This window comes from Anguilla anguilla, chromosome 6 (assembly GCF_013347855.1).
Source record: "Anguilla anguilla isolate fAngAng1 chromosome 6, fAngAng1.pri, whole genome shotgun sequence".
Lineage (NCBI taxonomy): Eukaryota > Metazoa > Chordata > Actinopteri > Anguilliformes > Anguillidae > Anguilla > Anguilla anguilla.
Genome location: NC_049206.1, coordinates 54,598,623 through 54,621,523, shown reverse-complemented (window position 1 = coordinate 54,621,523; position 22,901 = coordinate 54,598,623). Strand labels below are relative to the sequence as shown.

The window sequence follows — 22,901 nt, the reverse complement described above, 5'->3', positions numbered from 1 at the left end:
TACAACAAACATGATGAGCATGTTATTCACTTAAATTTTACACGATCAAATCTCCAACGCAAACAGGCCAGGCAAGAGAACGGGAAACATTAAAAATAATTATTTGCGTGCTGAGGGAGGACTGATTAAAATTGAACTCATTTGTATAAAAATATTTTTTAGCATAGCACAGTTGAGTGCCAACAAGAACGTGGTATATAAGGTCATGTGTGATCAAAGTGAATTCCCAATAAGAATGTGGTATACAAGGTCATGTCTGATCCCAGCCGAGTCCCAATAAGAATGTGGCATGTAAGGTCATGTGTGATCAAAGTGAAGACCCAAGAAGAATGCGGTAGGTAAGGTCAAGTGTGATCTCAATCGGATGCGTCACCGTGGGTGTGTGCAAACACACGCACAGCAGCACTGGGGTTCCGCAACTGCTGTGCTCCTCGTCAGGGGAATGAGGCAGAACTGGCTCTACGCCGTCCAGCATTCAGGGAATGCGACCCGGAGTTTCGAAGGAGCCGAAAAATGGAATGCCGCCAAGAACAGGAAAAAATAAAAAACCTCAACACAAGTTCCCCGTCCTCGTGCATCTCCTCTTTAACAGTGGGGGGTAATGCTCCAGAATGGACGGGGGGGTCCACAGGTTTCAGTGGAGAGACCGTTCTCCCATTCAGAGACGGCACAACGGCGTAGCTGTGCTTGCAGAGTCGCCCTGCATTAAAATGAAGGAAGAGTCTCAATCACAGTCCCATCAACATAAAAAACAACTCGAGCTCAAGCACAAAGAAAACCTTGTGCCAGGCCACAAAATAAACAAGGTTCAGAGCCTCAGTGATGTCTGCTAGCTCTTAAACTGTAAAAAAGTTGCCCCCTCTCCCCTCAAAAAAAAAAATATTTTTTTTTATTCCATTTCTTTTATCCACACCACAGTTCCCATTTTGAAGAGACTCTCGAGGAGGGACTTGGACAGAATAACTTGGTGGGGTTTCAGACAGGGACTGGAAGGAGGCCTGGATCCCTCAGTCTAAGTGGTCTCTTGGAGGACAGGCACTCAAGTGGCCAGCTTGGATTCAGGGAGACCACAGCGCGGGGGGGGGGGGGGAGAGATGAGAGGACGATAAGGCTCTCCGTAATCTGCTGACAACGGCGCTTCCTACCACAGGGCTCCGAGCCTTCAAAGCAAGGGGCCGGCGTGTCGCGCTCGAGCCCTGCACTTATCTCCCTGGACTCCCTGACCCGAGCGCCTCGAGTCGGACTCTGGCACGCCCCATCTCGCGTTTCTGCTGGGACTGGAAAGGGTTACCTGGGGCCTTTAGTGCAAAATCGAGCGGCTGGGGTCAATGCTAACATCGTGCTAAAGTCACACAGGGCAATCAATCGCCTTTATCGATGGGAGCAGCAGCCTTTGTGCCTCAACTTGACTCAGCTAACGAGGACAACAACTTTCAAACTTTCTTCTTGCTTTCTACACTCTCCTGATAATGACCAATCCCAGCTCATGAAACAGGCACACAGCTCAGATTGACCAATCTTATTTACTCACTGTTGCCTAAAGATCAGATTCAGAGATCAGAGAACATTGAAAACGGGTTGCAGCGTTCAAATCGCTGTGGCCAATCGACGAGCGTCATACCTGGAGCCACGTCAAACAGATGGCACTCATAAAACCACATACACCTCATTTCTACACGGCTCGTACCCACACCGCAAAATGGCAGCAGGATTTAATGGCGACCCACAGAGAGATGGTACGACCTCGGGTTCCCCTGGCGTCCTCTTACCGCACGACCGCGAGGCTAACGGGCCTAATCCCCAAGCGGTCCCTTAGCAGCGCAGTGCTGGAGTTAATGAACAGGCATGTTAGCAACACCGTGCGCCAAGGCGTTCCTGCCACAGCCTTCGGTAACTTGAATAAGAGGCTGTGCAGACAGAGACTTGTATTCCAGAATGAAGATTTACATTTTACACCAATCACCCACTGAGCACCAAGTCGACACTCGCAGTAGTTTGGGGAAACCAATGTCGATTTTTATCTCCCCAATGGCCGCACATCCTTTTGGGCTGGAGCTGATGCCATCTCAGATATCTGAAGCCAATGTAGGAAACTGCTTTTCTACAAGTTTGCATGTTCAGTAGTATATTTTGGCACAGGTGGTCTCGCACCGACCCAGCTGGGGATGCAAGAGACCCCGCGATGGTGGTGACAGGACCCAGGCTACTCCTATGGGGGAGTAACGTCCCACAACCCCCCTGCCCCTCGGCACCCAACATATTTACTGCACAAAGCTTCAATGAGCACCCTGCTCTCAGAACCCATGAGCACCCTTTCAACCAGCAAACATACCTTTATTTACCCATTAGCCCACAAAGAGATGATGTCACAAGCGTGAAGGTCACAGTAGAACTTCACGGCACATTCAGGAGTAGCACTCTACCTGAGAACAATACAACAAAGCGAACGCTCACCAAACTTTAAATGCGAAAAACAGTACCACCAACTGCACCACGGGTCCTTCCAAAGCCGTTAATAATGAGATCACATTTACTCGTTAATGTACCTGTACGTTTTCCCACCCCTAGTTAACTGACTGCTAATGCCAACGTCAATGAATGTCACTCCTTATCTACATTCTGTTCATGACTGTTCTATGTGTGCAGAGCCAGCTTTAGCCAGCCTCATCGACTGATAAACAAGGCTCATCGTTGCATCTCATTGGATACTGGGAATATACACAAGAAAACCATCCTGACCAACCAACAACACGATGGGTACAAAAATCAGGAAATCTTGTATAAAAATAAAAAAATTAATAACTACAACATATCAGAACACTTGAGAGAGAACAAGAGGGGAGGAGGAGGAGAGAGAGCAAGAGGGAGGGGGAGAGGAAGAGAAAGAGAGGGAGGGGGAGGGGTAGGCTTTTCATTCCTTCAAACGGTATATTGATTTGCGAGCTCAGCATTTTCCGTGACACAGTTACGTCCAAACCGCACGGTCCTCCGGGGAAACATCTGCCACACCTCCACCAAACCCGGAGGAGAGAGCGAGAGAGACGAGGGGCGTGCGAGACGTCCCCCTGTCCCTTCCTGTCAATTCGTCACCTGTCAGATGCGTCCCCGTTCCGGATTCAGACGGGGGCTCCCATGAGGCTTTGCAGCGTCCGCCTGTCACCGCGCCGCTGTCAGACATTCGCTCCGCAGGGCGCCCTGTCAGCGCACGCCCCGCCCGACGGCTCGCGCCCCTCGGAGAACCTTCGCCGTCGTTAAACTTTAAGCGACCGACCGCGCGCGTCTCGAAAACGCACAGGGCTAGCCCGTCGCGTAGAACCGCCCTCGCCAAATCCCCCCCCCCCACCCCCACCCCCCCGCATGTACCGCAGCTAAATTAATTTGTACGCGCCGGCCTGGACACAAATCATTTACAATTTATTAAGCCTCCCTTAAGGGTTTCAGAACCAGAAAATATAATACCCACAATGCCTTCCTCCTTTTCGCCTGCTCAGCCGCGGACGTCCTGAGACGGCACGGGGAAGCCGTTAAAAACCCCGGCGGAATTCCAATTTGCTTGTCAATACAAAATTTTGACGGCATACAGGTAGTAGGAGGGCTCCCTGTAATTACAACTACCGGGAAGAAAAGTCCTTTTTGAGCCTTTGTTACACTTCTACCCATTTTACCGAAAGGTTTGTCCATGAGATCTGATCAGGGAGAAAGCCGTGTGTTGAACGCGGCCGATCACAGCAGCTGCAAAGCACTCAGACTGTTACAGACGAGGGGTTTTGCATAGGCTGTGGAGAGCAAGGCTGCGTTTAGACGGAGATAAACGTGTCGGACTGCGTGACAGCGTGTTTTTGGCGTAACCTCATTTTGTAAACAGATTTTAAAGCCGACTGAGGAGACGCAGGAAAACCCCGACGGGTCACGTCCACAGCCCCGCCAATCCCGCCAATCCCGCCGCCGCCGCCGCCGCCGCCACCACCGCGATTTCACCACTGCTCCCGGATACTGCAGCTGGAGAATAACGGTGTGAGTGTGAGTGTGTGTGTGTGTGTGTGCATGTGAGAGAGTGTGTGTGTGTGCACGTGTGAGAGAGTATGTGTGTGTGCATGTGAGAGAGTATGTGTGTGTCAGTGTGCGGGATTGTGTGTGTGTGAGTGTGTGTGTGTGTGTGTGCACGTGTGAGAGAGTGTGTGTCTGCGTGTGTGTGTGTGCGCATATGTGTGTGTGCATGTGAGAGAGTATGTGTGTGTCAGTGTGCGGGATTGTGTGTGTGTGAGTGTGTGTGTGTGTGTGTGCACGTGTGAGAGAGTGTGTGTCTGCGTGTGTGTGTGTGCGCATATGTGTGTGTGCATGTGAGAGAGTATGTGTGTGTCAGTGTGCGGGATTGTGTGAGTGTGTGTGTGTGTGTGTGTGCATGTGAGAGAGTATGTGTGTGTCAGTGTGCGAGATTGTGTGTGTGTGTGTGTTTGGGGGAAAGGGTCAAAACAGTCATAAATCCCTATAACTGGAATTGCCTGCATGCTGCACAACACGCTCGGTCCGAAAAGGATTGATTTTATTTTTCCTGACCTCGGCGGCCCTGAGAGACGGTGATGGTGACGTCCCCGTCGGGGGCTGTGCTGTAACCCATCCTAAACCCCCCCGCCCCCCGCCTCTAAAACCAGGGGACTGCGTGTGAGAGAGATGCAAACGGAGACAGAGACAGAACCATAACACCCCCCCCCCCGCCCCCGCCCCCGCCCTGCCCAACACTCCAGCTTCAGCCCGGCTGCCTGCACACCGTGAGCCCAGATCAGAGCGAGGCCGTCAGCAATCACACGCATCCTCCGGGTTCATTAACCTGCTGATTTATCGGGAAATTTCGGGAGAGCGCCCCACGCCACCTTTCCCCCCCACCCCCCACCTCTCTCGAGCCGTGAAAAAAAAGCACTACTCTAAAGTCACAATACTTCATTGGTGCCCTCGCTTTGCTCAAAATCTTTTTATAGGCTGAGAAATTACAGCCATCACCGTAGCAACACTGTGTGCGTGGGTGGGTTTTATGTATAACCCTTCTGTGTGCGAGCCGAGAGAGAGGAGAGAGGGAGGGAGGGAGGGATGAGCAGAGAGGAAGGAAGAAGAGAGCCTCCTGCAAAACAACTGACAACACAAAACACATCCAGCACGTTCATGCATCCACGTACACGTGCGCGCACACGTGCACGTGCACACACATTCTACCCGCCGGTTTCCTCCAAAACAATCAAAATTATCGTCACAGCTCAACATGAACAGGAACACTTCAAAGGCACAGTTTGAAAGAAAAAAACATAACAATTTCAATAAATATTCCCGCTTTTTTAAGGGTGGGACATTTTCCCTACGAGTCTGAGACTACAGCACACTCACCCCTCACACCAGCATCAGTGGCTGCAGACAGCCACACTCAGACTGTAACAGAGGGGGAGAGAGGTGACAGCCCCAGGGCATCATGGGAGAATGGCATGACAGCCGCGCTGGCGGTCCCCGAGCGACAGAAATCTCGCGGAGAACACGGCGAGCTCTCCACAGGGAGGCGCTCTGCCGTCCAGCCTGCAGGACGCCAGGCCAGGAACGGACGAGGCTGCAGCGCGTTCACCGTTAACATCACTCTCTCTGCTTCGTAAAGGTCTGCGATGGCGTCCCATGACAACCACCGCCTCTCTCCAGCACCCCCTACCCCCCCCCCCCCCCCCACTCCCTGCTGGCGTCACAGGCGCGGCTTCCCCGCGAAAAACAGAAGGAAGGGGGCTCAGAAACACACCCGGCCGTCAAATCCGTGACTCATCCTTAAGCCTACGTTTGGCGGAACCGAGCACTCAATCACGCTGCACTCTTAATAGGGCCGCTCCAGGCGACATCACTACAACCATCACGTAGGCAGGGCGGACATCTTGAACAGGGGCTGTCTCTCCAGGGCCCTGGCACCATCTCCCATTGGCAGAGGGTCAAAAGTGCTCAAAGTCAAGAGAGTACCGACGCTAATACTTTCCACAATGACAGCTCTCTTTCCATTTGTGCCATGGCTAATCGAGAGGGGGGGTAGGGGGGTGGGAACAATGAGATCACAAAGCGTTTCCCCACAATTAAAATATGAAATGCTGCTGAGCTTTCACAATCTGGGTTTTCAGTACATTAATCAAATAAGCCCTTTACCCATAATGCCCCTCTCTGCGCACTGAAGGGGAGAGCTGCAGAAATGATGTCAGCTGAGCTGCGTGAGGCCCCGACCCTTGGTTTGGACCCGTCCCAATGCGAGGAATCATGTTTAATAACGAGGTTTTGCCAGCGGTGGGCAAGGAGCGCCATGTCTGTTTCAGGATTTCAGACCAACTTCTGCTCGCAATTATTTCATCAGCCCCAATCACTGACGTGAGCTGACACAAGAGCAGCAGCTGATGAATGTTCTAGCCCCCGTATGCCTGTACTGTAGCGCTTGCTGTGGCCTAATCTACGAGTGAACCTGTGTTGGTGGATGTGACTAATTAGCTCATTTAGCCAGGGTAACTGGTGGCTGCAAAAACATGCACATACACCGGCCCTCCACGATAAAAACCAGCACGCACACTGGCCCTCCAGGACAAAAACCTGCAACCACACCGGCCCTCCAGGACAAAAACCAGCACACACACACTGGCCTTCCTGGACAAAAACCTGCACACACACACTGGCCTTCCAGGACAAAAACCTGCAACCACACCAGCCCTCCAGGACAAAAACCTGAACACACACTGGCCTTCCAGGACAAAAACCTGCACACACACACTGGCCTTCCAGGACAAAAACCTGCACACACTGACCTTCCAAGACAAAAACCTGAACACACACTGGCCTTCCAGGACAAAAACCTGAACACACACACTGACCTTCCAAGACAAAAACCTGAACACACACACTGGCCTTCCAGGACAAAAACCTGCACACACACACTGGCCTTCCAGGACAAAAACCTGAACACACACACTGACCTTCCAGGACAAAAACCTGAACACACACAGGCCTTCCAAAACAAAAACCTGAACACACACTGGCCTTCCAGGACAAAAACCTGCAACCACACCGGCCCTCCAGGACAAAAACCTGAACACACACACTGACCTTCCAAGACAAAAACCTGAACACACACTGACCTTCCAGGACAAAAACCTGCACACACTGACCTTCCAAGACAAAAACCTGAACACACACTGGCCTTCCAGGACAAAAACCTGCAACCACACCGGCCCTCCAGGACAAAAACCAGCACACACACACTGGCCTTCCTGGACAAAAACCTGCACACACACACTGGCCTTCCAGGACAAAAACCTGCAACCACACCAGCCCTCCAGGACAAAAACCTGAACACACACTGGCCTTCCAGGACAAAAACCTGCACACACACACTGGCCTTCCAGGACAAAAACCTGCACACACTGACCTTCCAAGACAAAAACCTGAACACACACTGGCCTTCCAGGACAAAAACCTGAACACACACACTGACCTTCCAAGACAAAAACCTGAACACACACACTGGCCTTCCAGGACAAAAACCTGCACACACACACTGGCCTTCCAGGACAAAAACCTGAACACACACACTGACCTTCCAGGACAAAAACCTGAACACACACAGGCCTTCCAAAACAAAAACCTGAACACACACTGGCCTTCCAGGACAAAAACCTGCAACCACACCGGCCCTCCAGGACAAAAACCTGAACACACACACTGACCTTCCAAGACAAAAACCTGAACACACACTGACCTTCCAGGACAAAAACCTGCACACACTGACCTTCCAAGACAAAAACCTGAACACACACTGGCCTTCCAGGACAAAAACCTGAACACACACACTGACCTTCCAAGACAAAAACCTGAACACACACACTGGCCTTCCAGGACAAAAACCTGCACACACACACTGGCCTTCCAGGACAAAAACCTGCAACCACACCGGCCCTCCAGGACAAAAACCTGAACACACACTGACCTTCCAGGACAAAAACCTGAACACACACACTGGCCTTCCAAGACAAAAACCTGCAACCACACTGGCCTTCCAGGACAAAAACCTGAACACACACACTGACCTTCCAGGACAAAAACCTGAACACACACACTGACCTTCCAAGACAAAAACCTGAACACACACTGGCCCTCCTGGAGACACATCCTGGCATTTTTAAAATGCCTGAGAAGTTTGCACTTAAAGCAAGTTTGCCCTTTCAGAGAGAAGTTCAGATTAATTCCAAACTGCACTGCAAACAACTTGCGACCAAGAATATCCAATGTGATCTCTGATCAATACGATCGGCAATATAGCAATACACAATTGCAACCATATGACAGCCAAGTTACAGTTGTTTGTTTCTTTCTTCTTTTTTTTTTGGCCAGGCAGTGTAGTATAACAGTTAAGTTGCAGGTTCAATGGTCCCATTAAAGGTAGAGATTGCAGGTTCCAATCCGAGGTGTGACACTATTGTTGAAGTCGTGAGTGTGGCACTTATCCGGAAATACTTAAGTAAACATCCAGCTATATAAACAGACAGTACGAACAAAAGGCAAGTCGTGCAAGTCACCCCAGATAAGGGCATTAACAAAGTGCATAAACAAAATATAATGCAATTCCTCATTTGTCTTCTTCAGTCTGTTTACATGTACAGGCATGGTCGATGCATAGATTTCACAGCAGATGCCTTTAAGACAACGAGGGTCTGCAATCTCCTTACAGCCACGTTCCATACAGCCTGTAATTAGTCTAACCTTTGACTACAGCACAGGAGCGATCGCAGCCCCCCCCCTCCCCATTCCCCCCCGCGGGAGCGGGGAGCGGGCTCAGACCGAGAGTCGTGATCGCCCCCCCCACCACCGCCTCCCCCCCCAGCCGCGCTCGATTCATTAGCGAAGATAGCGCTCAGAGACAGCAGCCGCTTCAAAGGACAGCCAGCCTCTCTCTCCTGAGATCCATGTGGGGGGGAGGGGGAAGGGGGGGGGGGGGGGGGGCGAGACGCAGAACTTCAGAGAGCCTCGCTCCTCCACCACCAGGACTCGCCACCGCAACACCTGGGCCCGCTACAGCTGCGCCAGGGGGTCCGCCAACCCTACGGCACCAGGGGGACGCGGACATTTTGTGCCAGTGCCTAAGCATGGGTCGGGTCAGGGGACAAGGATGGAGACGGGGGGGGACGAGTTGGGGCACGAAACACAAGCCTCAACTGCTCCCTCAAAACAACAACCGAGCGCTGTTTTGCATAGTGAGAAAAATATGTAAAAGAGGCCTTGTTTTGCACGAGTGCTGTCAGCCCTCGCAGCTCACCGAGGCATCCGTTCAGCGCCAGCATGCAGAACGTCGCGGGCGCAACAATCGCAACGCCGCCGCCACCGTCATCGCCGGACCGGGCCGGCCGGTTGCCCCTTCGTGCGAACGACAGACGCCACCGTCCCGCGCATTCGCTTCTGTCAGCGTCCCCCCACTCGGGGCTAAAAGGCTTTGCATACCCGCCGCAGCGTTAGTTACCGCCAGGCCGGCTTCTCGGGCCCGCTGGAGTTCGCGCGGGAAAGTCGTCGCACAGGACCGCACGACTGCTGCGCGGGGCTAGGCTAACACTTTTCCCCAGGAGGGCGTGCGCCCCATACGCTTGAAAAACGTTAGCACATTACCAAGCTAGTGCATCCCCCCAGTGAGTAGACCTGCTCCCAAATTATTTTTTTTCCAGTTAGCACACATCAATTTCCGGGAGTGAATGCTCGTGAGTTGGGAGCGCTGTGGAGCACTGCTGGGGTACAAACAGAACTGTTTGTGTGTTTGATTTACGGCCAAAAAAGAGTGGCGACGGCACGATGCTAGCAGGTGAGCGTGGCCCGCAACCGGTCACCCCCGAAAAACGGCTTCGTTCAGGCCTGTGACTGCGCTCCCGTTCGGAGAAAAACAGAGAGGGGTTTCTGGGAAACAGACCCCCCTGTTCCACCGCGAACAATCTGCTAACGCAGCGCCTTTAACGCGTACGTGCGAAGCGGTTCTCGTTAGCCCGAAACCCGACGAGCCGCGTTTCATGTTGTTTTGGGTACCGGGTGCGAGGGATCTTCCACAGGCCACACGGCGCTGTTCTCGAGCTCCCTGCCGCTCGACGCCTCTCGAACGCCGCGTGTCGCCGTCAAAACCGGGGCTTTTCTGACCACGCTCTGCACCCGACGGCGCGAAATGAGCGCGTGCGCAAATTTAACAGTATACCTCCCTCAGACGGGGTCCGGAGCTCCACCTGATCACCCCAGAGCGGTGCCGAACCCTCCTCGGCCTCGCAGTCGCATCTCATTCTGCGTAAACGCTTGTTTACTTAACGCCGCCGCTGCCGCTCGCGCACCGCTCCGCGGGGACCCGTTCGAGCGAACGCCACAGCCGTCGCAGCGGACAAATCCATCTCTTCCGGAGGCGAGCGAAACGTAAATTATAACGAGGAGAGACGAAGCTGCAGAACCGAAAGTGGCAGGGAAGAAAGCCCGCGTTCAAAATAATTCAGAAACGCCACGTTAGCAAACCCGGGCTAGCAGAAAGCCACGGGTGAATGTCACCAATGCCCTTAAACCAATTACCTTCTGCGCTGACCAATTAAATGTGCAAACGCTTTGATGCAAGATGCAAGGCAACGACACAGGCTGACATTTCCCACCGAACCGAGCGGCGTCAACTGTACAAGCAGACGCACGGCGTCTCCAAAATATTCAACAGTTGCTTTCATAAGATCGCTGCGTCTGTGAAGCAATTTTAAATATAAAAATGGGGGGGGAGGGGACGAGGGGGGGGTACGAGCACGGCGAGGAGAGAAAGCGCATCTACGTACCGGTAGATTTCCATTTTTGAAGACAAGACGCATCTCTCGTTCAGGATGAAGCCCGACGCCTTGCAGTGCTTTGAAGTGTGGAGCTGCATGGCTTTGGCGGCTTCCCGTCGGACGCCGCTCTCTCGCTCCGCGAACGCTAACGAAAAAAAAAACGTGCGTCTCCCCACCCCCCCCCCACCCCCACCCCGATCAGCCGTCTCTTCCCGCCGCCCTCCCCCCTCCCCCCACCCCGATCAGCCGCCTCGGCTCATTCTCGCTCCCTTCTCCGAAACACGGCGGCTGTTCGTTATTTAGAGACGGGCGCTCCTGGTCGACGGGGCTCCTCCGCGCTCCCCGCGCGCGCGAGAGCGGAGTCCGGATTTTTTACAGCGGCGGAGGGGTAACCTGGCAACAGGCGCAGAGTCCTCGCAGTCGCTGAGGAAGACCGCGTTTGGTTTAGACGGGGGAGGGGGGGGTGGTGGGGGGGGAGATGAAAATCACGGAGCAGCGTTATTCCTGGCTCAGGGGCTCACACAGTCACCCCCCCCGAAAGCTTCGGTGCCCCCCCCCCCCTCCCCCCTCCCCCCTCCATCCCGACTGCTCCCCCCAGTCAGAGAGGAGTAGCTTTGTCCGGAGGTGAATTTTAAAAGGCGCGAACGGGAGCAGTTGTTTGCGTGCTTTCGGTAACTTGACAGCCGGAGTCGTCCCTCCAGCAGCGCCTCCTGAGGAGGAGCCGCCTTCGCGGGAGTCGCGGAGGCGCTGAGGAGGTTCTGTTCTGCCGAAATTCTAGAAAATTCCCCCGGTTTGTGCGCACCCAGCGGGCAGGCGAAAGAAAGGATCTGCACACAGAGTGAGGACCGGTTTCAGTGCTCAAGGTACTGGCACTGGACAACCTGGACCATGTCCCAGTACACACACACACACACACACACGCAGACATACATACATACACACACACACACACACACACACACACACACAGACAGACAAGCACACCTATGCTCACACGAGCACACGTGCATTCATATCACACACACACACACACACACACACGATCAAACAAATATACATGCACACGACACACAAATACACACACACGTCTTGCCGTCTTAACACCCTGACAGATGTGGGATGTGATTGACAGATGTCCTGACTTCAGACTTCCCTGATAAATCGCGCCACCACTCTCCCCACCACCAGGAGGACTGACCTTCCCAGCAGCCCCTGCCCTGACATGTGCATGCCAAGTGACCGCACCTGTCTGCAGCGGGGGGGGGGGGTGAGAGTCGGAGGGCAGAGGTGACAGGTCTCGGCGCCATAGGAACAGAAAGCCATGATTGACAGGTCAGCTGTGAGACACAGTTTGTGTCACTCAGAGTCAAGGCCCCCAACTGCAGGCGCCCTCAGTGCTGCCTGCATCAAAATGAGCCAGCCCGCCCAACCCCTCCCCCCCCTCCGGAGACCTAAACAGCGGCATTAATCATGCAGGCACAGAGAGGGAACTCCAGTTATGCAGCAGTTACCTTCAATGCCTCCTGATTTGGAGATGGATTCAACAACAGCGCTGCCAAATCCTCTCTTCCGCGCTGCCACGCGCACACGAGGCACGAGTAATATATTTCCTATAGGAGAGGGGGTTTTAGCCCGTTTTCAGGGAATCCCGGGCGAGAGCTTTCACGGAAAGCGCCATTTCCGCGAGCAGCCCGTACGTACGCTGCATAAACCCGGTGTTTACAGACAAAAGCTCAGATGCCGGAGAGAGGAGGCTGCATCTATATTTCATAAGGCTGATGGGAGAAAGGCACCGCAGCAACAGTGCAGCACGCGCGCTATTCACCCAAATCTCAATGATTACCGCGTCGAGCTCTGTCACAACATCAAGAGCCAGCCGCTGACGAACCAGGTACTTGAAGGCAATAAGAGACATAGCTAATTACTGCTGAGAAGCACACTTATCTTTCACTGTGCACTCACCCTGGCAGAACAGTCACGAACACAAACACAAATGTAAAATGTACATATGATTTACTCTCTCTGACATGCGTATACGCGCAAATGCATATACCAAAACCATGACCCAAGCACACTCACTCCACCATTCAGTCCATCACACTCTCACCATGACACACACACAAGCAGACATAAGAGGCAGAGACACACAGCCAGACAAATTTGCACACACAGACACAGACGAATACACACAGATACAGACAGAAACACAGACAGACAAGTGCATACAGAAACACAGACACAGACAAATGCACACAGACAAACAGACAAAAAAAACAGACAAATGCACACAGACACAGAAACACAGGCAGACACATGCACACAGACACAGACACACAGACTGCAGCAGCAGATGAGGCCCAGCAGATTTTCTAAAAGCGGCGAAAGCTGCTCGCTGCTGCTCCCCAGCTCTTTAGGGACGAGGAGCCACTCCAAGCATTTGAGCGCTGGCGCAACTCTACACACACGCTCTCTCCCACGGCAACAGCCAACCGACCGGCAGCGCCAGTGCCGCTTCCTGCTCCTGCCAATCAACGGGGGGGGAGGAGGGGGCGGGGCAGGAGGGCCGCGATAAAAGACGGGAGCGCCACTCGAGGGGTCCCTACCCCGCGCCGCGCGTCTTCCGCCACAGCTGACGGCTCACAATGGTGGTAATGAGGCACACGCGCGATCCGGCGTCGTGCAGGAAATAGGCTTCTTTTTTTTTTTTTTTTTTTTTTTCTCTGCCATACAAATTCATTTCCTGCTACTTTTCCGACCCATCCAAGCTGTAGTGTGACATGGATTAAGAATCAAGCTGGAGGCGTACGGTCGACAGGACCGGGAGGCGTACGGTCGACAGGACCGGGCTGCTTACGGTCAGCCCCGCGTAGGTTTCCTTTTGGGCCGCCGACGTTTAGGAGAGAAGGTGACTACGACCCTGGTACAGCGGGCAAGCCACGCCCACAGCTCATTCCCCTCACGCCTTCCCATGATGCCCGCGCAGCAGAGGCGGAGTCACGGTACGAATCGGCATGGGCCGGTCAGGCGCGGTTGGGGTCCCAACAGCAAGGACAAAATCTTGTCTAACGTTTCTCAGCCTGGTTCTGCAGCGAAACGGGGGTGGGGTGGACCTTAAAAATGAATCCCAACATCTGAAGGGCTTTCAGCAAACCCGTGCTAAAACGTTCACTGAAGCGACTCTCGGGAGTCTGGGGCCAGAGCAACTTCAGGGGCTGCAGGGGAGCTGATAATGCCAAAGGCTAACGACCAAGGGGCCAAAGTCCCGCCAAAAAAAAAACAGAAGCAGGCTGGCGGGGTGGAAATTTCTCCTTTTACCTCCAGATTTATGCCGGGTTTTTGTTCTGAAATCAACACTTGAGTGGCAGCTCATCCCGGATCAGCGAGTGGGGGTCAAGGGTGGGGTCGGAGGAGTGAGATCCAATCAGACGGTTCCGCTCCTCTATGTTTCACATCAGAGGCGATGTCACCGAGATGACTGGCAGCTGGAGCCGCAGACCGCCCCTCTTAGCGCCGTGGTGTTATGGTCACACGGTCGGCAGTGCCGGGCCATAAACCAGCCACAACAGCCTGTGAATCCCAACAGCACCGTGGCGAAGAAGAGCGTCCCACGCAAGACAAGACAGCCAAACAAACGGCCCCTTGTCCACAGCCGCCAGGTTTGGCTACCCGTAGACACGCCCCCTGGGTACCATACGCCTCCTCCCAACCAATCTCCTCTCCCTCTCAGCTTTCGCCATTTTTGATGAGCCAATCAGAAGGAAACCTCACTTTTACAGACATGGATAAATACGCACCGGCACATCTTATACTGAACATAAATAGCTGAAGGGGATCAGAGAAGGAAGCCAATTTTCCAGTCTTTTGACTTCAACGAACCTGTTTTATTGAGCAATTCAGTCATTGGTACAGCTAATCTAAATATAGCCTATAACGCCAACAAAAAAAAGTTAGGAAAGGAAGAGAAGAAACTAAGAGATCATTTTTAAAAAGGAATTATTTGAGTAAATTAGCCATTTAATGTTCAACCTTACACACAGTGATCGGCGGAAAGTTCCCTCTCCTTCACAGTTGCACGCACGCACGCACGCACGCACGCACGCACGCACGCACGCACGCACGCACGCACGCACGCACGCACGCACGCACACACGCACACACGCACACACGCACACACGCACACGCACACGCACACGCACACGCACACGCACACGCACACGCACACACAAACACACACACAAACACACACAAACACACAAACACGCACACACAGACACAGACACACACACACACACACACACTGTGCGCTCCTTCAGTACAGAAGCGGCCATTTGCCCAGCGGATCGTGGCGGCTCCTCGCTCAAACGGCGGCGATGTGATGTCACTGCGCGTAACCCAGGGAGCGGGCCGCCAGAGGACGGCTTCGGGACGACGCTCCCGCGCCATGTCACGCGCAAAACGACGCCGCCCCGAGCAGCCGGGCCGTCCCAAAACCAGACGGAGGTAACGGATAGCCACCGCGCGGGGGGGAAAGAAAACGGGCACGCTTTACCCAAAATGACTTTTACAGCCGCGTGGACAGAAGGGCTTTACGGTTTTACGTTTCTCCTCTGGTGGGGTGGGGATGTGGGTGGTGGTGTGGTTTGGGCTGGGGGGGGTAGGCTGGATGATTTTATGTAAATGTGGTTGGCAGCCCCATCACTTCTACCACAAACACATGACGCTGGATAGGCCTGCTTTCCTTCATTCCACCCCCTCCACCCCCCCCCCCCCCAAAACCCATATGGTAGGATCCGATTCAGCTGAACATGGGAATTAACCAACAATAAGAAACAAGACAGGCTTCTTGCCATCACAGTTGTCAACTTATAACCCTGACAGGTCTCTAAACAATACAACACACTCCTACGCCCAAACACAAAAGCATGACACACGCTTGCTCGCTTACAGACAGACAGACACAGACACACACACACACACACACACACAGGTCCCAACTTCAGAGAAGCTGTCTAAGAACACAAACGCCCCTTTGAACAAGCCCAATACACACACAGCTCCAGCAAGCTGATCCACTGCCCTGTCTCCCTGACCACCCGTGGGAGTGGGGGGGGGGGGGGGGGGGGGGGGGTGAATCAGTGGACATGTGGGGCCATGGTGGAGCAGAACAGGGCCCCCGTGGGGTCCAGCGTCCAGCTCCTGCAGAAATACCATGCAGAAACAGCGCACACACACACACACACACACACACACACATACAGCCGCTAACTCCCGCTTCGTTCTCGCAGACCAACATGTCCGTCAGCACCTTCGCTCCGCAGGTGCCGTGAAGGCGTTTCCCGCTTTCCACAGAGTTTCGCAACGAACCTTCAGCCATCCGTCTTCTGCGACCTCATAACAGAGCGGTTACATAAGGAGGCCACAGCATATCAGTCAGAGAACGTCACAAACCGGTTGTAAATAGAGGAAAAACTGGGTTCTGTGTGGCTCATCAACACAAACCTTTATCACAAAAAAAAAAGAAAACCAAGAACTTTCTGTTCTGGAAGTGTTTTTTTTTTCCCCCACGAGGCTGTCCCAAAGGCCTTTGCGACTTCACAGGAGCTCATCGAATGATTTATGGGAGGCGCGTCCGCTAACCCAAGCTTTCACGAAAAACCGGCAACAAAAATGTAACTTCTATCTTCGCAAAATTAAAACGCAGTTTGGTTTATCGCTTGATTGGCTACAGTTAAGCGAACTGAACCTATAAAGAACGTCATCAGTCCGACAACAGCTCTTTGTCAGCGAGGTAGAAAACCTGAATGACACAACGTGTCTTTATCGCGGTCTAAAAGAAACAGGAAGAATAAGGCTACATCAGGGAGAGAAATGAATTGTCCATTGTGTACTTGAGCTTAAGGACGTCCCGTACAAACGCAGAGAACAGAAATCACTCAGGACGGCCGAGGAGTACGAATTAAGGAACCGATCCCACGTTTAGGCTTTCACAAACAGACAAAACGGAAGAAAAGAGGTCTGACCGCTCGGTAAAGTGATACAGAGATGGCTGGAGCTTCGCTCACCTCTGCCCACGACCTTTCGTCGTTACTGACAAGGTTGCGAGCGGATTTGCATGGTAATGAATTTTATCCCCCTGCTGAGCGTGTCAACAACATTTTTGAGAGGCTTACACACACAAAAAACAAAACCAAAAAAAAAAAAAAAAAAAAAAACCTTTCCCTAAGGCTGGAGCACCGGAACCAGAGCGAAAGAGTGAGGCAACGCAGGGACGTCCACCCCAGAGCATGCTGGGAGAACGTCGCTGACACAGGCCTCCTGACCGCTCGTCGCAGCCCGTAATCAGGCCAGAGAGGAGAGAGCGGTACACAGGCCTAGACTCTCACAGGCCATGCCAGTTATCTTGCGCAATGCTAAAGTCGTGCTATCGTAGCGCAGCCCAGAGTCCTGAGTTAGCACGTTAGCACGCGCTACAGAACACCATGTCCCCCTGGGAGAAGCAATACAAGGGTGATCGGTTTCCTGGTGCTACTGGGCTATAGCCTGCTAGCCTAATCGTATCCCTCGTTAGCCTGTGCCCTTTACACTGCACACTGCTATCAAGGCACCGTATGGGAAAGCCACTTTCTACGCTTATATTTATTAAGACCACATTACATTTACAGTACATTTACAGTTCAGATACAGAATCTCTTTTCCAAGGGAGACCCAGCCAAGTGGGCATCTCAATATACACAGATATCATACAGTAACAGCCTTCAATGGCACACAGCAAAAACAAACATAGTTCTTTCATTTATAGTTTATATTGAAGACAGATGTGAATTTCACATTTGTTGTACTATCTCTGCGAACAAGAGACTCACTATTACTCAGAACTGCTCACAGTACAAAGAAACACGGAACATTTCATTCTAATTCCCCCCTGGGCCCCCCCCCCCCGGTCCACCCCCCCCCCCCCCAGGTTGATCAGACGGCGCCTCGTGTTGCATCCTCACAATGATGTCATTGTTGCAGCTGCAGACACTGGTCATAGGATTCAGACGGGCCGGGGAAAACAGGTGAGCACAGAAAATAGCCGCAGGAGAGCCCCTGAAACCCAAACTGCGTGCGGTGCGCTACGCCACCGAGCTCATGTGCCCGCGGAGGGCCGGACCAAGAGATGCCGACGCTACGGTGAACCAGACGGGGGTTTCCAACCACAAACCAGCCAAAACGCTCTGAGTCAACTGCAAAAGCTGCTGGGGAGAAGAGAAAAGCAACTTAAAAAAAAAAAAAAACAAAACATTAAAAACAGGTGGACCCGTCCTAACTCCATCATCCGTTCTGCAGTTTAAACATTTAATAACATGGCTGCTTGCGGCTTGAAGCCGCACATGACGTAAAAGAACAAAGCAAGCAGTAAAACGGTCATTAGGAGAGAGAGCTTTGCCAATGAAGCCTGGGGGGGGGGGGGGGTTTCAGACTAAGAGGAGAGAAGTGAACATTTCAGACTCTAACACCCCGGCCTGAGGACGGAGGCGCAGTCTGTACCGCTAACTCACCCTGACCTGGGCAATTTCACATGCAGGGAACGTGCTCATTTATGAAGGCCGAGGCCGAGACCTCACACACACACACACACAGACACACAGACACACAGACACACAGGACAGAAAGATGCACTGTCATGCATTTCTCCATCAGACCCCATGCTCCAGCTTGGATACAGATTACCCTTAATGATGAATGACTTCTACAGCAGCGAAGTACAGTGGGGTCATTCTATTAATATGTCCAAGATGAGAGTGGGAGAGAAACCTCATTACACACGAGCCTGTTAACGCCAATCAGGAGAGATGGGACCTGAAGGCTATGGGACAGGTGACCCAGCTCAGACTGGGGCCACAGAGCAACACCCCAGTACCCCTTTCAGCTCCCCCCCAAAAAGCCTGAGTCGTTCACAAGCCGTTTCGAGGGAAAAAGGCGAGGATGTACCCCACCCAAAAAGCAACACTCAGACACCCACAGAGCAACGCCCCACGTTGGACTAAAACCTTTCACAGAACCGAACACTCCGCTTCACACACACCGGCCACCTCTCCGACCCATAAACCCAATCCTGTTGCTAAGTCCCGGCTCGAGAAGAACTTACACGTCAAGCGTCATCTCGGTTGCGCAAACGGGAGGCTCTACCCGGCAGCTGTTCCCCTGTCGAGGCTATTCGTAGGAACCCGCTCCAGTGACGTGGCCGTCTTCTAAGACCTGGCTTCTTCTAGACTAGTAGCTCTGACCGGCCTCTATGTCTCAGCTATCTGCACGGTAGCGCTGCTGCTGCTGCGTCGTGGCTAACTCCAGACCAGTCTGCCGGTAGACTTCATCCCGACCACCCCATAGGACCACTCCTTCGGGGCTAAATCCGTCCGGCTGGGCAGGCCCGAAAGAATGTCCCCTCCCAAGAATAAACATGCTGACTGAAAGGCGTCATGAGTTCTTTTTATCCCTGCCTGCACCCCCCCCCCCTCCCCACAGCAGCCCCCCCCCCCCCAGCACCCCCAACCTCTCCAGGGTAGCGGGGCAGGAGAACAGCGGCTAAGCTAACGCTCCTAGCGCCCGGCAGGATTCAACACACAATGATCCGGTCCCCAGCGTGGGCTTAAAAGCCATTCGAGATAAGAGCTGAGTCACTACGTGCTCATCCGAGCCCTTCACCAGTTACCAGAAAAGGAAAAGACAATTCGCCTGATGAAGTGGACGGCCCAGAAGCACAAGAGCACAACAGGAACTTCCAGAGGCGCCCTCACCAAACGTGTCACGTCGTCTAAATTTGGGAGGAACAGGCGTAAACCTCTCTTTCCGAAAATGGGCCAGCGTAGGGGAATGAGTCATCCGAACGATACAGTGTGCAGCTCCGGGCAGACTTCAAAACTCAGGTTCACCACTTACGGTCTTGCTCTCGAATCAACGGTATTTCCAGGGTGAATCAGAATACCGTAATGAGGGTGAAGCCCATTTGATGTCATTTCTTCCCCACTGCTCTCAAACCGCCATAGACTCTTCACAGCGAACAACAGATAAAGCTGAACTCAAAGTAACCCCGTAGCATGCGACTCCGAAGTTTCAGTGTGGAATGTGTCTTTAAATATTTAAAGAGGACCGGTTCCTCGTTCCCCGCGCCAGACTCCCCTCGGTTTCGGTAAAGTCTGCGGGCGCCGAAGTTCCCGAGCGGCCTGCTGTCACTTCAGGTTCGAGGTGATTAAGGTTCAGAGGGACACGGCCATTCCGGGAGGTCCGCGGCGACGACCTCGACCTTCGGCGCTATTTTCAGAACGCGGGGAGTCTTCATCAATAACGGCCGAGATTTGAAACCGACAGACCAAGGGTGCTCGACGGCGAGGAGATGAAAGGCTTGTCACGCAGAAATGTGAAGTCTTCTTTCACAGGAAGACATAGCACCTTGTAAAAGCACTCAAATGGCAAGGGGAAGAAATACACAGAATATTTCAGTTCTATTTCAGTTACACACACCGATAATTGATCTGCTCATTTGCTCATTTTCTAAGCAGCAATTACAACTAGTATCGATTTTGTTTGAACTAGGCTAGCTATTGACGAAGAATGAAGACACTAAACTGAATTGCTTGTTTTGTACATACAATAAGGTGAATCTAATTTTGAGGGCATTAAGTTTGGGGAAAACCTGAAACATCTGGTCAGGTCATACTGGTCAGAACATTTTTCTGTACAGCCTGTCTGTCAACAGGTTTGGGTCAGTCTTCGGTTTATATTTCAGCCTCAATCAAAATCTACTTTATTAGTTTGTTAATCCAGTTTCTATGGTGATGTTTCTCCCTGAGCCCTCTGGGATACGGGCCAGCGGATGTTCAGGATTAGCGTGACTTAGCAACGGCACCTTCAGTACGTCTGCGAAAGCGCGCCGCCTTCCTTGATTTCTGGAGTTGAGACGGCCGCTCGGAAAAAGAGAGCCCCACCGTTCGGGGGGTTCTCTGCTCGGGACGCGGGGCGATTTAATTGTCCGAGGGCTCGGCGCTAAAACTGCAGACGAGGCTAAATCTCCGAGCTGCGGCCGGAGGCACGGGGCTGGGGCGCTCGGCTGGCTAAACAGGGGGGGAAGAGTCATCAGGATGATGTATCGCAGGATCTCCACAGCAACAACAAAAAAAAGCAAAATAAAACGAAAGGCCCAAAACCAACACGGCCGTGAGACTATGAAATAAGTGCTACCAAGGGGACAGAAAGCACACATCTTCATTTCTGGTTCAACTATACATCATGTGTTCTCGCTCCCAGATTGCGTTTTTTCCACCCCCGCCCCAAATCTGGCCGGTGGTGTGTGTAAGGCCATCTCAATGCTAACATGTCCTCTGACAGTTTGAGTTTGTGAGAGAGCCAGTTAGCGTACGTGAGCGCCAAGGCGCACGATACCAGCTGCTGTTCATCAGCAGTCCACAGTCCATCAGCCGAGCCGCGCGGTCGCTGTGCTGGAGAATTACAGCTGAGGCATATCTACCCCAGGCCCTCAGCCACAGCAAGACTGGGAGTACTCCGCAGACTCAAACCCCTCCGACTGCCATGGCCGACTGTGGGACCCCCTGCGGGATGGGACCCACTGTGTAACCCCCCTGCGGGACTCACAGTGCAATGGGACCCACTGCAGGACGGGGCCCACTGGCACAATTAGTACTAGCAGTAAGGATCAGAATTTCGAGCCATTACTGCCCTTGTGCTTCAGCTATAATGAATATTACATGATAAGCCACATGGCACATCTGACACAATATCATTTGTACATTATGCAGTCATCATATTTATTATTCTACAGCCTAAATAATACCCCCTCTGAAAGGTCCCTGCTCCATCCCCAGGTTTCCACACACGATGTGGGTCAGACTTTCACACTCACTGATTTAGAGCTGAATGTAGTCATTACCTCTGCTTCACCAAACCCTTTGATTAAACACTTTATATGAAAGTGTGAATTAATTTTGTAACCAATCAAGATCATGTTTTGCAGCAGAAGGCACACTTCCGTTTGCTAGTAACTAGTATTGCTACAACAAATGCAAACAGAAAATGTGAACACCCAGTTTAATCACTCTGCCAAGTTAAGAGAGTTCCAGAATGTTCACGCTACAACTGCACTGACATTTACCATCTACAATATCACGGGGCCTGAAGACCAGGCCACATCTTCATGCTAAGCTGACCATGTGAGACCCAATTGGCTTCTAAAGCTTTCCTGGTGTCAGTACTTCTAAGCTTTTTCCATATCAGAGCAGTGGCTCCTTCCCAACCCATTCCCAAGCACAGCAGGGAGTTAACTCGTTCTGACGTCGGAAAAAGAAAAATTATCCTCCGCGTTGGAACACTCCAAGCAACTGCCAAACTGGCCTTGTGTTGTCAACATTAAAGAGCTAACAATGATGCACAAAGCGCTTCCTCTTCAAATTAGGCTTTGAACTGCTGCCTCGTGGCCATCATTGGGCAGATCCCAGCAGAGCCAAAATGTATACGAGACACAGTTTCCATTTTCTTATTTTTGTTTTTTGAAACTACACCCTTCTTGGCTCAAGGGCAAAGACTGTGTTTTTGTGAGAACAAGTCTGCGTGCGAGAAATTGAAATCACACAATGCCCTCGTCTCCATTACCAGACAAAGCAGCCGATTTTTTGCACAAAAGCAATTATGCCAATTTCTTAACTACATTATTAGAGAACCTAAATAAGCTTTGTAAATTCATAGTGACGCGCACAACTTCGATGTGCTGAAGAATATAGGCTACCAACGGTCTTTAATGATGTTAAAAAAAATTTTAAAAAGTCAATGGCAGCAATTTCAACATTGCCGTTATATCGGCCCCCTTTCAACACTGGAATCAACACAGCCACATAATTCTAATTTAGCGGAAAATACGGAAGCGTTGCATAACACCTCGACTGGCATGCGCTCTCCGTGCTCGTTACCGCTCGTTAGGCGCTAAAGACGAGCGCTCCGCGGGAGAGGAGGCAGCTGCTCTCGGCGGCTCGGTCCGTAGGCCGCCACACACTTCCTGGCCTCGCCAGAGTGTGGGCGGGATCCTGG

At 52.4% G+C, this 22,901-nt stretch overlaps 1 protein-coding gene across 5 annotated transcripts in view; it reads right to left on the bottom strand.

Annotated features, from left to right (window-relative positions):
* Positions 1-22,901, bottom strand: part of enah (ENAH actin regulator) — a 107,993-nt gene that overhangs the window by 59,964 nt on the left and 25,128 nt on the right. The window contains exon 1 of one of the 5 annotated variants that reach the window (XM_035422393.1): positions 18,955-19,256. The exons of 1 other annotated variant lie outside the window; for it this stretch is intronic. In XM_035422393.1, coding sequence (XP_035278284.1) covers positions 18,955-18,968 — 14 coding nt within the window. In that variant the 5' untranslated portion in view covers positions 18,969-19,256. Of the gene's footprint in view, positions 1-10,832; positions 11,028-18,954; positions 19,257-22,901 lie in introns of those variants that run through there. 3 more of the 5 variants (XM_035422391.1, XM_035422392.1, XM_035422397.1) reach the window with 3 other exon arrangements.